The 15,628-nt window shown below is 40.7% G+C and overlaps 2 protein-coding genes across 7 annotated transcripts in view; one reads left to right on the top strand and one right to left on the bottom strand.

The window, feature by feature from the left end:
- The window catches only part of sema3g (semaphorin 3G), a 36,758-nt gene extending 28,175 nt beyond the window's left edge, over nt 1-8,583 (top strand). Inside the window, exons 8-16 of the mRNA XM_088365720.1 lie at nt 659-773; nt 870-939; nt 1,035-1,179; nt 3,295-3,526; nt 3,624-3,715; nt 3,835-3,876; nt 4,013-4,238; nt 4,329-4,459; nt 5,497-8,583. Coding sequence (XP_088221846.1) covers nt 659-773; nt 870-939; nt 1,035-1,179; nt 3,295-3,526; nt 3,624-3,715; nt 3,835-3,876; nt 4,013-4,238; nt 4,329-4,459; nt 5,497-6,000 — 1,557 coding nt within the window. The 3' untranslated portion in view covers nt 6,001-8,583. The remainder of the gene's footprint in view (nt 1-658; nt 774-869; nt 940-1,034; nt 1,180-3,294; nt 3,527-3,623; nt 3,716-3,834; nt 3,877-4,012; nt 4,239-4,328; nt 4,460-5,496) is intronic.
- A 4,054-nt stretch (nt 8,584-12,637) lies between these two features.
- sema3b (sema domain, immunoglobulin domain (Ig), short basic domain, secreted, (semaphorin) 3B) overlaps nt 12,638-15,628 on the bottom strand; it is a 72,137-nt gene continuing 69,146 nt past the window's right edge. For all 6 annotated transcript variants that reach the window (XM_088368577.1, XM_088368579.1, XM_088368580.1 and 3 more), the window contains 3 exons: nt 15,514-15,569; nt 15,291-15,430; nt 12,638-14,812 (listed from right to left, as the gene is read on the bottom strand). In XM_088368577.1, coding sequence (XP_088224703.1) covers nt 14,309-14,812; nt 15,291-15,430; nt 15,514-15,569 — 700 coding nt within the window. In that variant the 3' untranslated portion in view covers nt 12,638-14,308. The remainder of the gene's footprint in view (nt 14,813-15,290; nt 15,431-15,513; nt 15,570-15,628) is intronic.

Genomic DNA, 15,628 nt, shown 5'->3' with positions numbered 1-15,628 from the left:
AATGAAGCCGTTCGCCTTCCAAAGTACACACAGCTGTGACGTTTCACATCCACAATCTCAATACGCTCTGCGTGATCTTTTACATTCTTTCAAGCTACGTGCAGCGCACACAAATATATCGTTATGCAAACCAGAATAAATGAAAATATACTCACACAGTGACCGCAATACCTTGGAGACTGGGCAAGAAGAAACCCTAACCCTTTGAGTCCATAGAAATGCTCTAAAATACTTTAAATTGGATTTAAAAGCATTTACACTGCAGCATAGGAGCTAAATTCTGATACACCGTGTCTGCTTTGAACTCCAAGTCTCAGTCCCACCCTCGATTGATTTATCAGTGGTAAAGCATCTTTTCCTCGCTGACGGTCTTCTGCTCCTATGGCAGCCATTGCTTTTTATGCCGACTTAGATCCAAGGAAATGACCATGTACCTGCAGCGTGGTGATCATCACATGCCTGCACTCTTCTTGATATTGAACGAGTGGAAAACTCTAGCCCACTGTTGTAATGACAGTAATAACTTGTTCTCTGATCTTGACTAGTTGAGTCTTGTCAGGGTTCATGAAGTCTTTTCTGTAAAACTGTTGGAGCTTCACAAATTCAATTGTGTTTTACCATTTCATATGTTTTGTGTCTGTTTTGTTGTTCATGGCAGAATGACGTTGGAGGTCAGAGGGTGCTGGTGAATAAGTGGAGTACCTTTATCAAAGCCAGACTGGTTTGCTCTGTACCGGGACCTCATGGCATCGATACGCACTTCAACCAACTGGGTGAGACAAACTTAACCTAACAATTGACCGACCGACAAACTGAACGACCTAATTGAATCCATCCTTAACTTTGTACCTTTCTTTCAACTCAAACAGAGGATGTTTTCTTGCTAAGGACCAAGGATGAGAGGAACCCAGATATTTATGCAATCTTTAGCACTATCAGGTACATTACGTTTACTAAAACTTGTCAAGTTTGTGTTTTCTACGCTAAGAGTAAACATTTTTCTCTGACTCAGTTTCTCCGCCTGTCCTCGCCAGTAATGTATTCCAGGGTTTTGCTGTGTGCGTTTATCGCATGGCTGACATCAGAGAGGCCTTTAACGGACCATTTGCTCATAAAGAAGGTCCAGATTACCAGTGGGGTGCCTACGAAGGCCGTGTCCCTTATCCCAGACCAGGCGTGGTAAGTAGCTCAAGTCATGCCAAATTTGCTTCTTTCTAGATGATAGAATAATTGAAATGGCTCAGTTTTGTTTGACCCACTTGAGCACCTGCATGTCCCACTTTCACTAAAAAATGTAAATACAAGAAGCGATTAGTGTTGGAAGCCTGGATGTGTAATTAAGTATTGAATAATTGCTGCAATAATCATTTTCCTCCTGCAAATTTACTGGAACTGTTATCTCAACACATTTAGCAATTGACATGTTACGTTTAGCTCTTGTGTAAGCATATCGGTTGTACATATGAGAGCCACTGTAGTGAAGTGAGAAGTGCTGACTTGGTGTCAGGTGGTTATACAACAGTGCAAATGAGGTGTAGAAAAGTTTGATATTGGTAAAGTAAAATTATATTGTTGCAGCTGTGATCACGTTGTACACTCCAGATGCTGTCAACTACATCATTGTAATTTCAACTTCAACACATAAACACACCTACTCGTAATCACATGGCACATGTTCCACCTCATTTGCCAAGTGAGTTGGAACTAGTTCTACATTGAAGGACTATGAATTATAAAACACAGCTGCAGATACCCCGGTGGATTCACTTTTCAGATTAACAAAGTGTTGAAGGACTAAAGAGTTGAAGAGGGGAAGCTCAGTTGTACACAAAAATCCTGTGAAATTGCACCAGAGCCACATTTGACAATTTGGCATTTAGCCAATCAAGCAAAGCAGACTATTGTCATAATACAGAAAGTACGATTTTCAGTGTTACAGTGGGGTTGCTTCTTTTGAATAAGAACGCATTTGTCAAACTAAAATAGTATTCACTTTAGTGAGAGCATGATGGCTTCACAGCTACAAGGTCCTCTATTTGAATCCCCTCCCTTTCTTGTGTCCCACATTCCAAAAACATGCATGACTGCTTCACTGTAGATTGTCCACAGGTGCATGGCCAAATGTTTTTTCTCGATAGGTACCTGCTGATTCTATGTGTATCTCACCGCTTAGCCAAAATTTGCTGGGTCAGCTCACCAGTGACCCTTAACAAGTTAAGCAGTAGACAATTAGTGAATTAGTAATTTAAGACAAGATTGTCTCAGACAATATCAAAACAAGGTCAAATGTAGGAAAACAAGGGGGTAATAGTGAAGTGGAGTTACAAATCTTTAATATAAAGTTTAAGAAAAAATCCACAAAATTTTAAACCATGAAGTACATTCTGACATCAGTTAATTAGTGCCATTTTCTGATCGAGGTAAATGAATAAAAATAAGATTAATATTTATTAAAAGTGCTCTAGAATTATTAGCTATGACAGAAAAAAGCTGTTCAGTTTGACATAATTGGAGAATAATGAAGTTTAACGCTAACCTTCTGTTGAATCAAAGTTGTCTGTGCGCCACAGTGTGTTCACTGAAATACGCTAATGCATCCAAGATAAACAGGTTAATCAAAGTTTTCTGGAATGAATACAAAACAAAATGTGGGCCGTCTGTTTTTCATTGCTGCTGGCTTTTGACGGCTGAATAAGATATGACGGACGTGCCACAGCCTCAAGACGCAAAAAAAAAAAAAAATCTAATGGAGGAGAAGAGTACGTTTTAGAGCTTTGCCAAGGAATAAGCCAATGGAATGTCAGCAATGACGGCTGTTAAAAAAGGCCCTTATTTTTTTGCTGACAAACTGTCTTTTGTTTGCACACATGGAGACTTCATACAATCATTTATCCATTTATTTTCAATCCTGGGTCAAGACTACTAGCACTTATCGGTGCTGACTTAAGGAAAAAGGAAGACTACTGTTGAACTTGGACTGGCCGCCAGTCAATCACAGGACATCAGGGCCAGACAAACGCTCACATTCATTGTCAGTATTGAATAAAGAATGCTGTTAGATCAGGCGAGTATTAAATTACATAGCGATTCCAACTGGTTTGAGTCTTCTATAAGATTTTGTAACCACACCCAAGCTTTTGTGCCAGGCGCACACGGATGAGCGCCATTGGCACGGAGGCATGGAAATACTTTTATCTAACAGAAAGAAATGTAAAACAGACCACCGACTCAAAATCAATAAACCACAATGTAAGGTTTGTTAGAGTCATTGTGCCTTTTCATGTGTTTGTTCAGTGTCCCAGTAAAATCACCAACCAGCCCGGCAGGGAGTTTGGCAGCACCAAAGACTTCCCCGACTATGTGCTCCAGTTTGCCCGAAGCCATCCGCTGATGTGGCGGCCGGTACAACCCGCCTTACGCCAACCTGTGCTCGCCAAGGCAAACGTTCCTTACAGGCTCAAACACATCGTGGTGGACCGTGTTGAGGCGGAGGACGGGCAGTATGACGTCATGTTCATCAGCACGGGTAAAATGTGTTTTCCAGCTGGTCAGAAATATTTTTTTGATTGAATAAATGAAAAATGAAGCCCAGAACTTAACTGGTGTGTTTGTTTCTTTTTAAGACATCGGTACGGTGTTAAAGGTCATCGCCCTTCATGGAGGAAATAGTCTGGAAGCAGAAGAGGTCACATTGGAGGAGCTTCAAGTTTTTAAAGTGTGTTTCATTTCAATTAGTCTTAGTTCTTATCGCTCTATAAAGCCAAATTGGTTCTTAATAAAATGCACGGTAAGCTTTATTTACCTCACGCTGAAGCATTCATGTCATCATTGCAGGTGCCAACTTCAATTACGTCAATGGACATATCAGTCAAAAGAGTAAGTTAACATCTGCGTTTCATCACATCCTCTCTTGATATTGAATTTATTTGGAAACCTCTCAGAATGGATATCAGAACTAATCCCGTGGTCAAATCATCCCCAACCTTGAAACCTCCCTTTCTCTGCTCATCAGCAAGCCCTCTATGTGGGCTCCCCAGCTGGTGTGGCTCTGGTGAAGCTTCATCGCTGTGAGACGTACGGCAAGGCCTGCGCCGAGTGCTGCCTGGCCAGAGACCCTTACTGCGCCTGGGATGGCTCGTCCTGCGCTCGATACGTCCCCAACAATAAACGTCGCTTCCGAAGGCAGGACATCAGACACGGAAACCCGGTGCTGCAGTGTTTAGACCAGAATTTTAGTGGTAAATGCAACTTTGACTTTGTCAACACTTGATCTGGGCTCCCATATTCCTTCTTTAACAACATTTGCAACTATTTATGCTTGGTATCAGAGGACCTAGAAGAGATGGAGGATCGAGTGGTGTACGGTGCTGAGAACAACAGCACTTTTCTGGAATGTGTTCCTCGCTCCCCGCAAGCTTCTGTCATCTGGTTGGTTCAGCGTGATGACCGCAAGGAAGAGGTGAGATGAATTTTACAGGGTGCTGTTTACTGCCTAGCCATCGGAAAACATATGCGGTCCTCAATCATCCGAGCTATAAACCACAAACAATTGGCCATTTCCTGAATTGGCATTGTTTTGAATCTCTTTGAGGAAAGGATTTCTGCAGGCTTCCGAGGGAATAAATTGGCCCACTATTGCAAATTGAGGAATCAAGATGCTTATACACACCATTTCAGCCTGCTTTGCCGGGAAGGTAAATGTCAGTCCTTCTAGTTAATCTCATATGATGGCAGGAAGGAAGAGGCCCAAGAGGGTAGCAAAGATTTGGGGGGCCATGTAATTTCTGGCACGCGGTTGCCTTTAAATCCGAGATGGGTGTGCAATGTCGCCACGTGCTTAACTCATTCAGCAATGTTTTGACACACGGGTGAAAGAGAGCAATTCTATTTAAAAGCACAATTCTCTTTTAATAAACAATGTCTTGTTTGAGACTATTGACCATATGCCATGAAGAGTTAAATTCACTGCAAAGGTGGTGGCACATGAGGCATTGCTTAGAACATGATATGGTCACACCCACAGTGATCATTCAAAACGAGCGCCTCAGTCAACCGTATGAGGCATTAGCACCCCTCTCAGTTTCAAATAAACACTGGGCCGCTGACAAGGCTGCTGTATTTGTGTTGGCACTGTAGGACAAGTATTGAATATGAGCTTGAGATACATACGGAGGTACAAGAGAGAACGATGAGGTATGAAAGAATAGAACCACAAGAGTGAGATATGGAGGCTGGGAGAATAAAGAAAGGGAATGTTAACAGATTTATTGGTAGATTCTAGTTTGGTCTGGCATGCATTGAAATTTTATTGCACATTTTGCTCGCACCCTCTTTATCTGTTGCTTATCATCAGAAAAATGGCGTGTGATTGTATGTGAAGACCAGCCAATGATCGTCAAGAACAGGGCCTGAAAAGTTAATCAATGAGGTTACGGGAAACAAACCCAAAATAGTGCAAGAATACATCCCGACTGATGATCTCTCTGCCATACTCAGGTCAAGATGGACGATCGGGTCATGTCCACAGAGCAGGGCCTCCTCTTCCGTCGCCTCCTCAGCCAGGATGCGGGTATCTATATCTGCCGCTCCAGAGAGCATGGCTTCACCCAGACCCTCGCCCGACTCACCCTGGAAGTCCTCCAGGGCGACACCTTGGATGAGTTGATGGTACGGGACAACACTGGCCTGTCTGAGCTACTCAAAGACAGATCGACTGGAGGCTACAAGAACTGGATGCCTTGTAGCTCGTACAACAGGTTGAGTCCGATTGGCCAGTCGCGTATGTGGTTCAAGGATATCATGCAGACGATCGGCCCGTCCAACCTGCCCCACGTGGAGGAGTACTGCGAAAGGATGTGGTGTAACGAGAAGCTGAGGAGGAAGCACAAGAGCATGGTGGAGAAGTATCGGCAGGCCCAGGAGAGCGCCAGGAAGGCCCGCAGCAAGAGTTCTGGTGAGCGGAACCGGACGCCGCGGGATCTTAGTGCACGGAAGGAGTAATGGAGAAAACAGAAGGAGGGGAACTAAAGGAGAAAATAAAGACAATTGGGGACAGGGGGACCAGCTTAGTTGGAGCTCAGTTTGCAAGAAGGTAGATGGTAGAGTGATAGATGCTTGTTCTGCTTATCACTCCCCAAATATAGATTGGACAAGTTGTCTGCAGGAAGGACCTGGCCTCAACCTAATGATGAGATGGAGACATGTGACAATATTTCAAATATACATACTTTGATGATGTCTGTAACAAAACTAAGGACTTCAAACTTAGCTCGCATCAGAAGTTAATGATGGACAAAACCCCTTTTTTTTTTGTACATGGCTTTTGCGATCTCTTTGTGTGTCTTGACATGCAGAGGGATTGACAATAAAGGAGACTTTGACTTTGACTTTAACTGACCAACATCAGACCCATTTCAGCACTCCACATCTTCACTTTGTAGCCCCATTTGTGTTTAGGTTAACCCCCAAACACTGACATCATTAGCTCAGCTAGCTAAGACTGAAAGCTACACAGAAACGACATGTTGATGGTTCAACAGATTATGAGCACTTTGCTTTGTTTTCGCTGCTTAGCACTGAACTTGCCATTCAACGGGAGGCGCTAGAACTGGAAATCCTTCACTAATCCATTTACTAAGGCTGGAAGTAATTCACTTCATAATGGAAAAAAAATTGTCCAGCTTGTTTGGTTCAATATGGTACGCAAGGTGGGAGGAGTGTGACATAAGCTCAACACTTTGATGATAGGACAAGTATCCAAAACTAATCAAATGATAAATAATAGTCTATATTGTCTTGCTTTCCATTAGTTATTTTTAAATCCAAGGATTAAACAAACCTTTAAAATGTCAATTGTGGAATGATCTTAATTGTTTTCAGTCAACATTAGAGATTGTCATAATAATTCCATTTTGTTGAAAACGTTTCCGGAATGTTGATGATTAACAGAAATATTTATATGTGTTGTTTCTCTCATGGACAAGTAGACATGACATCATCAGAAATGTCGAGTGTAGCGCCCCTCACATGCTTTCATTGCGATAGTTACAACTTACGTATGTGTCAATGTGTATATACGGAAAAATGCGCCAATCTGGAAGCCCTCTCATTTTATTGTATAACTAAAAGACTCCAAGTGGAAATGGCAAAATAATAATACAAGCATGATGTATTTGAAATTTCTGTCATTCATACAATTTTTCATTTTAAGGCGTATAATTTTTTTCACCAACGTACAAGCGCACTAAAGCACGTTTGGCACGCGAATGTTTATTTTTCTTGTCTAGGGGATGGTGAGGCTCACTATTAGACTCCAATTAAGGTGTTTTCTCTGCAAATATTAGTCCATTGGGGGGAAAAAAAGGCTCCTTGAGAGGAGGATGGTGAAAGATAAAATGTGGTGTTATGAAACGAGCCTAACTGCAAAAAAACGTTTCAGTTAAAAATGTGGCATAATTGTCTGGCAGTTGTTAAATTATATCCCTTGAACCTAAAGCAACAGCCCAACATTACTGATGGTTTATTTGTTTTTTCTCCCTCCTTTGATTACAGTTTTTAGCTAGTAGAGCTTTTGAAGTTTGTTATTTTTAAAAGAACAGCATAGTGTTTTTTTTTAACCCTAGAAACCTTTCAAAAATATCTATCTTCATCAATTGAAAAAAATGACTGTCCTAGAAAATGCATTTGCTGGCTCGTGCATTACAATGCAACAGGTGGTGCTGAAGGGTAGTCAGGCCTTTTAGCCAATCAAAAGCCTGGAAAAGGTCCCAATAGTGAAGAGAGAAAATGTGCAATTAAGTGTGTGAACATACGCACGACTATACGTAGTGTTAACAAAACAAAGCATGAACAAAAACAAGCCTTTGTGGTCAAAATTCACTTTTCATAATTATTTGTGGTCATGTAAAAATTGATACAGTGTATATAATAGAATGCAACTACCACAAATTTGCTGTCCCTAATTGTTTGGTGTTTCAAGATAGAAGCATGCTCGAATTTGTGAACACATGCTTGAGAATTGTTAAATGCATATTGTTGTAAGAACTGCTAGCGTGCATTTAGTCAGCACAGTATTTGTGTATGTTCAAAGAGTTACTGTACGCTGTCAGATGTGGTATTAGTGGGAGGAAAAAAAAGTTGAGATCATCCACAATTTTGTTAAAAAATTACACAAAAAGAAAATACAATTTACTGCGTTTTTAGCCCATTTTCTCTTAATGGCTTGCTAACTGTCCAACATGATCATTACTTTGTTGAATCAAAAACAAACTGATGATTTTATATGCGTGAATCAACTATAGTGAGCTTTTACTGTTTTGTATGTAAGTGCTATTTGAGGGTTTACTTGCTTTTTAAGCATGTCGTACTTATATGCTATCTATGATTTTCTGTTCACTTATTAGGTGGGACTGGCTCAATAAACTTTATTTGAAATTTTTGGACAAACGGAACTGTGTACCTCAGTAGCGTAATACACGCAAGCTCACTGTTTGTCAATGTTCCAAAATTTTACCTTAAAAGCCACAATGTTGTTGGACACTGTTGAATGACAATAAAGATTTTAATTCTTATTACTTGCATAAAGAGACAGATTCATTGATAATGTGGATGGAATCACCGAATTGAAAAACCCAAATTGCAGACATATTTCAATGTAGCACCATACTTATTGTTTTTGCAATACCATTTGTACAGTAAAAATCAACCTTTTCACACTGCACGCCTTTATGGACCTTTCTTTGTGCACTGGGGCACTGAAATAATGCTGCAACCAAAAAATGCATTCTACTAGATTGTTCCCACCAAGCTAGAAGCAGAAAATCTTCGAAAATGTCTTGATAAGAGGAAGAGTTAAGATACAGGGACAACTTGGGGCTTTTGTCCAACTCCTGACTGATTAATGATATGATTAAGCACTACGTTCCAAGGCTGCTCTCTTAACAGTAAATTAAGTAAATAAAAAACAAACTGGACTGAACCGTTTCTATAGATATCTTCAGATAAGGCTTTCCTGAGTGGACTGCCCATGTAAGGCTGGGTTCCACTGTTCTATGGTTTCAATCGCTACAAACTCAAGGCTGTGGGAGGAAATCAATTAAGCAGTGCAGCGTTTTTTGTTTGACTGTCTAAGATTCAGGAATGCCAAGCCAACCCTCAGGGAGCAGGTCACAGATTAACAGGCTCCACATTGACTAATGATGATTAATCTACCAATGGGGGAAAGCTGAGCAAAGGGGAGACTCTTAAGAGACATTTTACTTCATTGGAAGGCGCCTATTTATCAGGGACTATTTTTCTTGAGGTCAAATGGATCAGTTTCGCTACAGTCTTGTCAATGATCTGGGATCAAGCTACATCTGTAAAATAGTCTTGATAAAATAAAATATGCAGTATCATAACCAGGGAGCACATTTCTAAGGTCATATTTTAACTCACACTTCCCAGCCATCCATTTTGGTCCACATCAGCCCACCAAAGCAAACACCCTATTGATTTGGCCGTGACTAGAAATTCTTTCCAGGATGATAATTCAAATGTAACCAATGTGTACAGGGCCCTTTGTAGGAGGCCCAGGCCTCCATAAAACTGGAGCACTCCTCTCACCTTTCCCAGGGAGAATCCATACACATTTACCTCTAGTGCCCAGTGTCCACCACTGGTTTCAAGGCTGGCACCGAGCACCTTGTGGTCACAACTATGATTAACAACAAGTTAGCATAATGGTCATGTAAGTGTTAAAAGCTAGTAACAAAAAAGAAATGTTGACACAAATCTTGAGCTAAACCAGTACAATTGAAAGAAAAGAGTGAAAGTGGAGCAATAGATTGCTTAAAGGAAAATAATAAATATGAGACAGAAATCTCATGGGAAAGGAAGCAAAATAGATTTGATTTGTGTTCAGTTCCTCTTATCCGCAAGGAAACAGAAACAAGGACACAGTTCTTTGCATGTCACAGCTTTTATGACATCTTAGCTGTACTTGTTGACATCCATTTCAGTCGCAATACAACACTTTATTTACAACAATAGGAAGAACTGTATATCTTTACTTCCATGTGCTGCTCACTTTAATCTTCTTTTTGTTCTTCATTTTGACAGTTTGGCTAGTCAGTTTTCTTCCTACTTCTTGAAACGGTGCTGCAATTACAATGCCACGCACACAGTTTGAAAGAATAAGACACTGCAAAAACCTTGACTGGAAAAACAAAAGAAAGTACTTTCAAAAATTATGACAATGTTATGTATTTCCAAATCCCAATTAAGTGTGTCCCGTGCATGAAAATAAATCACTACTGTCATGTTAGTTGACTGCAAATTCTAATTAGATGATTGATTTGTTATTCATTGAAACCCAGATCTCAGAGGCCGATGTGCTGCCCCCAATGCACAGTGGTGTAAGAAAAGCGATCACCATTTTATAAAGGCCGTATTGTGATCTCTACGTCTTGGCTTTGGGCTGCAATGTTTTTCAGGTTCAAGAACCGCTAAAATGAAAGACATCAGGACTTCAGTCAGTAGATCAACATATTGTGATGTGATAAAATTTTGCCCAAGGTCATCACGATTGTGGTGCGCTTACTTCTTCATAAGCAGATGGTGCACTTGTGCGTTCAGCCTGTCATGAAAAATCCCAGCCGGTCTTGTGGAGGCTTGTTAATTTCAGACATAGAACTCCAACAAATACAAGCGCTTCCCCAAGCAGATGTTGTTTTCAGCACATTGTTTTTATAAGGTGTCGTTTACTGCAGCATGAGAAGAACAAGTGTTTCTGAACCATTGGTGGAGGTTGAATTTCTGACCTCAATTTTTAACCCAACATCAAAACCTGAAGCCTAGTTATAGACCTTATGCCAAAACCCCAACCGCGATTTTGAAATTGTACTTTGAAAACCTAACCACAGTTTAAACCTCTACTTTGAAACCCTAACCCTAGTTTGAAACCTTAACTCCTAGTTTCAAACCCTACTTTGAAACCCTAACACTAGTTTGAAACCCTAACCCCTAGTTTCAAACCCTACTTTGAAACCCTAACACTAGTTTGAAACCCTAACCCCCAGTTTCAAACCCTACTTTGAAACCCTAACACTAGTTTGAAACCCTAACCCCCAGTTTCAAACCCTACTTTGGAGCCCTAACCCAAGTTTGAACTCTAACCTTAGTTTAGAACCCAAACCAGAGTTTGAAATACTAACTTAAATGTCTAACCCTAAATTTAATCCTTGCTTTTAAATATTAACCGTACTTTGAAAACCTACAGCAAACCTCTGACCCTTGTTTGAAACCCTAGTTTGAAACCCCAACTTGAGTTTGAAACCTTAGTTTAAAACCCTAACCCCTAGTTTCAAACCCTACTTTGGAACCCTAACCCTATTTTGAAACCATAGAGAAAAAACATAAACATAGTTTAGAACCCTAACCAGAGTTTGAAACCATAGAGAAAAAACATAAACATAGTTTAGAACCCTAACCAGAGTTTGAAATAATAGTTTAACCCAAAATTTAAACCCTGCTTTTAAAACTAGGGTTATGGTTTCAAACTAGGGTTAGGACTTCAAACTAGGGTTTTTGAAACCCTAAAAAATTACTACTACTACTACGACTACTACTACTACTGCTACTACTACTACTAATAATAATTATTATTATTATATAATTATAATAATAATATGAAGAAAAATAAGTAGAAGAAGAAGACTAAAACCCATATTCCATAACTCTTAGTGACAATAATTATTTTATAAATTGAAAAAAGAAGAAGACTTTTAGGTGTGTGTGAAAATACTGGAGCACTCCTGATCCAGCACACAACGGCCACTGGAGAGCAGTGTGGGACAACATATAGTAGACGCCTCGGTTATGCTACATCAGTGTTTCCCAACCTTTTTTCATTCACGGCACATCTTTTCATTGTAAAAATCACCGACAAAAATCTGTTAAGTGTTACACCAGCTTCTATATTAAAATCAGTTATTTTACAGCAAAAGACGTAAAGTTCTATTCCTATATGGAGAGTCGAATAATTGAATAAAAATAAATACTAAATATTCTTTAAATTGTATTTCTTTTGTAAATGAAAGTGACAGTTTTTGAAAAAAGGTTTTAGACAGTGTAAGGAATAAACTATTGAAAGTGATGAAAGTGTGCTCAAAATCCAAAAGAATCAATATGGCTTTATTTACTGTTTTGGACTACCTCTATAAAATATTGCGACATTAAGAACAAAGTCACTTTTAAAGACGCACTTTAAAATCGTTCTATTGAACGAATCGTTTACTCACGAGCCAACACTAACAGCAACACACATAAACTGAGTATGTGCCGATGCCACAACATGAAATCTCAAGATTCTCTGATTTGCCACGCATGCACGATTAGCAAGTGGCTGACCAGGCCTTGCGCGAACTGACCTGTGGTTTGGCGATCCTGTTTACAATGCGCTTGGTATTTAATGTTGGACAATTTCCCACTGCACACCTGAACATCTCTCACGGCACACTGGTTGGGAAACACTGTGCTACATGAACGTCATAGTTGCAAAGGTCGAGGACCTCCGAGGTTCAACAGAAGAAATGAGAAGTGCCAACTACAGCGTACCAAGGTTGGGAGATGCCAAAGTCAGATACACTGATTTCAAATATGATTTGCAACTTTTTTTTAATTAATCACAATCAACATATGCAACAACATTTGAAAAACAGAGGCCACAAAGTACCGCTTAGAATAAAAATAAAAAATAAAATAATAGTCACACTCATAAATATAATAATAATAACGTTAATGTATATAATGTACTATAGCCCACAACTATGAGTTGTCATCTTGGGAGTCTTGAGAATAATAAAAAAAAAAAATTAAGATCAAATTAAAGTGAGGTTCCCAATGTTGTTACTAAGGTCATACACTATTTTGACAAAACATATTGAGACACAACACTAATTCCTTGTGAATACTAATGCTAATTGTTCCCATTTTGGAAAATTGTATGATTCCGTCTTAATGCAAGACTGTCATGCATGGATCCGTTTGGTGTGGAGGAGCAACCTCATCTTTCTCCGGGATCCGATAGCAGTGACTTTGGACTTCATCAACAGAGGAGTGGGAGTTTTAATTTCTACAAAAAAAAAAAACTTCATATTTTCTCAATTTTCACCTCCTAGATGTAACAACCACGTGTACCTTTGCCCAGGTAGCATACGCTTAATGAAGAGTAGAAGGGCCACATCAAAAAGGGCAAATTCTAATGGAGTAAAGTAATGAGTAAACTACAAATATGGTGGACATATAGCAGCAATATGATGAGGACTGTTGATGTGGGGGAGGCTCTCCTAGTAATCACTGGAATAATCGTAAATCCAATTTGTGACAACTTTACGCCACGAGTAGTCAGAAACACGCAAAGTGGCACAAGGGGCTGGACCAGATAATCGAACCAAGTAGTACCTCTCAAATGCGAGGCAGACTTGGTAGTTTTATTCACCCTAGTGTGGCCCTTATACTCCTCATACTCTTTTAGAAGTAAAATAAACAACAAACTTGGACATTGTTCAAAACCCAGTGATTTTCCCGCTCGTTTCAAACTCTGTAGTGGTTTCACACCACTAACAACTGGACACATGTGACAGATGTTTTTCATTTTGTGCCAGTGTGTCCCTTGCTACTGCGCGTACCCCAATCTAATAATGTCATTATGCAGTGTGACAAAACAAAAGGAAAAGCTGAAAGAGTCTCGTGAGACCATCACATGAAGTAGTCCATCTTTCCGCATGCACTTGTGTGTTTCCAGTTGTAGAAGTATATTCCAGTTGTGTCTCCCAATCTGTCGTGTCCACCGTCGCTCTCCACCTCTTGTCATGTCTTTAGGGGTGAAGAAAGATGTGCGTTCATCCCGAAGGCTTCCGGGATCCTTTAGTGGCACAGAGTTCACTAATAGATTCTAATAACATGTAGTTTGTCCCGAGGTCATAGGCCAACAATGTGGCCCGCTGTCCGTCATAGTAAAAGTACTGAGAAACGAGTGTACATTGATTTATACAGTAGCTATCAAATGGGTGTGGTTTACACTCAACTACAATAATGGCACATTGTGATGGCATCGTGCAGGATGAATGAACACATGCAAGGAACTCCACAGATAAATATACACAATGAAGGAGGCGCAGTGTGTGTGTGCGTGTTGTGTGTGTTTGTGTGCGCATTCATGTGTACGTGTGTGTCTGCATGTGTAAACTTCTCCAAAAGCTGTCTCAGTCCCTTTCTAAACTTCTACTTGAATCAGTTCTTCTAAGCCCACTTGTTCTTCTTGTTGGTGTTACTCCCCCGCGCTCCGTGGCGCCCGAGGGATCTGCTTTGCATCGTGGGTTCGGCGGTTCCTCCCCTTCCTCAGCTCCTGGAGATGCTTCCACTTCTTATTAGTGGGCCGGACGGACGGGCCAGGTGGTATGGAGTCCCTCCCTGAACCGGAACCCCTTTTCTCCATTATAGCACCGGCGGGATTCCGGCGGGCCCAAACCTGCTCGCAAATCTGGTCCACTGTGCTCAGGTTTGGATGGTCCACCAGCTGCATAAAGTCCCGATACCAAAGCTTCGGGTTGGCCACTAGGGGCCCTCCCCCACTGCGTGGCTCTGCTCGGGAAGGGGCCTCGGAGGGCAGGTTAGACGACGAGGACTGGATGACATCTAAAGTGATGCCCAAGAGGGTTTGGGTGAAGCCATGTTCCATTGCGTGACACTGGTAAACACCCATGTCCCTCCTCAGGACACGGCGAATAAGGAGGCCTCTCTCTGTCTGCAAGATACGATCATCCAGACGCACCTAGAAATAGGATGAGGGACAAAGTCAAATAGGTCTCGTGAATTCATTCATTCATTCACTATTCCTTGCACAAGTATTATTTTTTGCTATAAACAAAAGACTTGATCTGAATCGTCAACTTTTTTGAGACTTCTACCTGGAAGTGGCTTGTTGCTTTTTGTCAGATTGGACATAATGTGGGTTTTTTTCCTCTTCCAAACAAGTCCAGCAAAGGCCCAATTGTTTGATGTGTTTAAAAAGAAAAAACCCTGAGCGATTATCCTGTGGTTCATGGTGTGTTTGTAATCGCAATTGTTCACCTGTTCAATGTAGTAAAGGATAAGGATAATATAACAGCTCAAATACCTTGTTCTATTTCACTATCTTGTACTAGGAAGATGTGGAACTAATTAGAAATAACAATTAAAAGCACACTGAGTGAACAGTCAGAGGTTTCCCACCATCTGTATGTTGACTCAATGAAATTTGACATTCTTACCTCTTCTCGTGGCTTGTCTCGTTGTCTCTGAAAAGTCCAGGTGACTCGGGCCTGAAGCGATTTGGGGATGCATTCCAAGAAGGTGCTGCTTCCTTCGACTCCGTATAGCTTCTTCTCGGCGATGTGGTGATGATGGTGATCTGCGGCGAAAGGGAAAAGACAATACACTACTTGATTACCTGTGATGGAGACTGCATTGTTCTGATCAAGTTAGGTTTGTTACCTCCTGAGCAAAGAGTGTTGGGATCACCATTCCTCACATCCTGGCGCCGGAATCGCCTGGTAAAATAGAATCAATTCATTTAATGAATAAAGAATATTCAAAACATGCATGTCAG

This window comes from Syngnathus floridae, chromosome 2, assembly GCF_059516105.1.
Source record: "Syngnathus floridae isolate MCC-2025c chromosome 2, RoL_Sflo_1.0, whole genome shotgun sequence".
Lineage (NCBI taxonomy): Eukaryota > Metazoa > Chordata > Actinopteri > Syngnathiformes > Syngnathidae > Syngnathus > Syngnathus floridae.
Note: the sequence above shows the minus strand (reverse complement) of the source record. Positions and strands in the feature narration are given on the sequence as shown.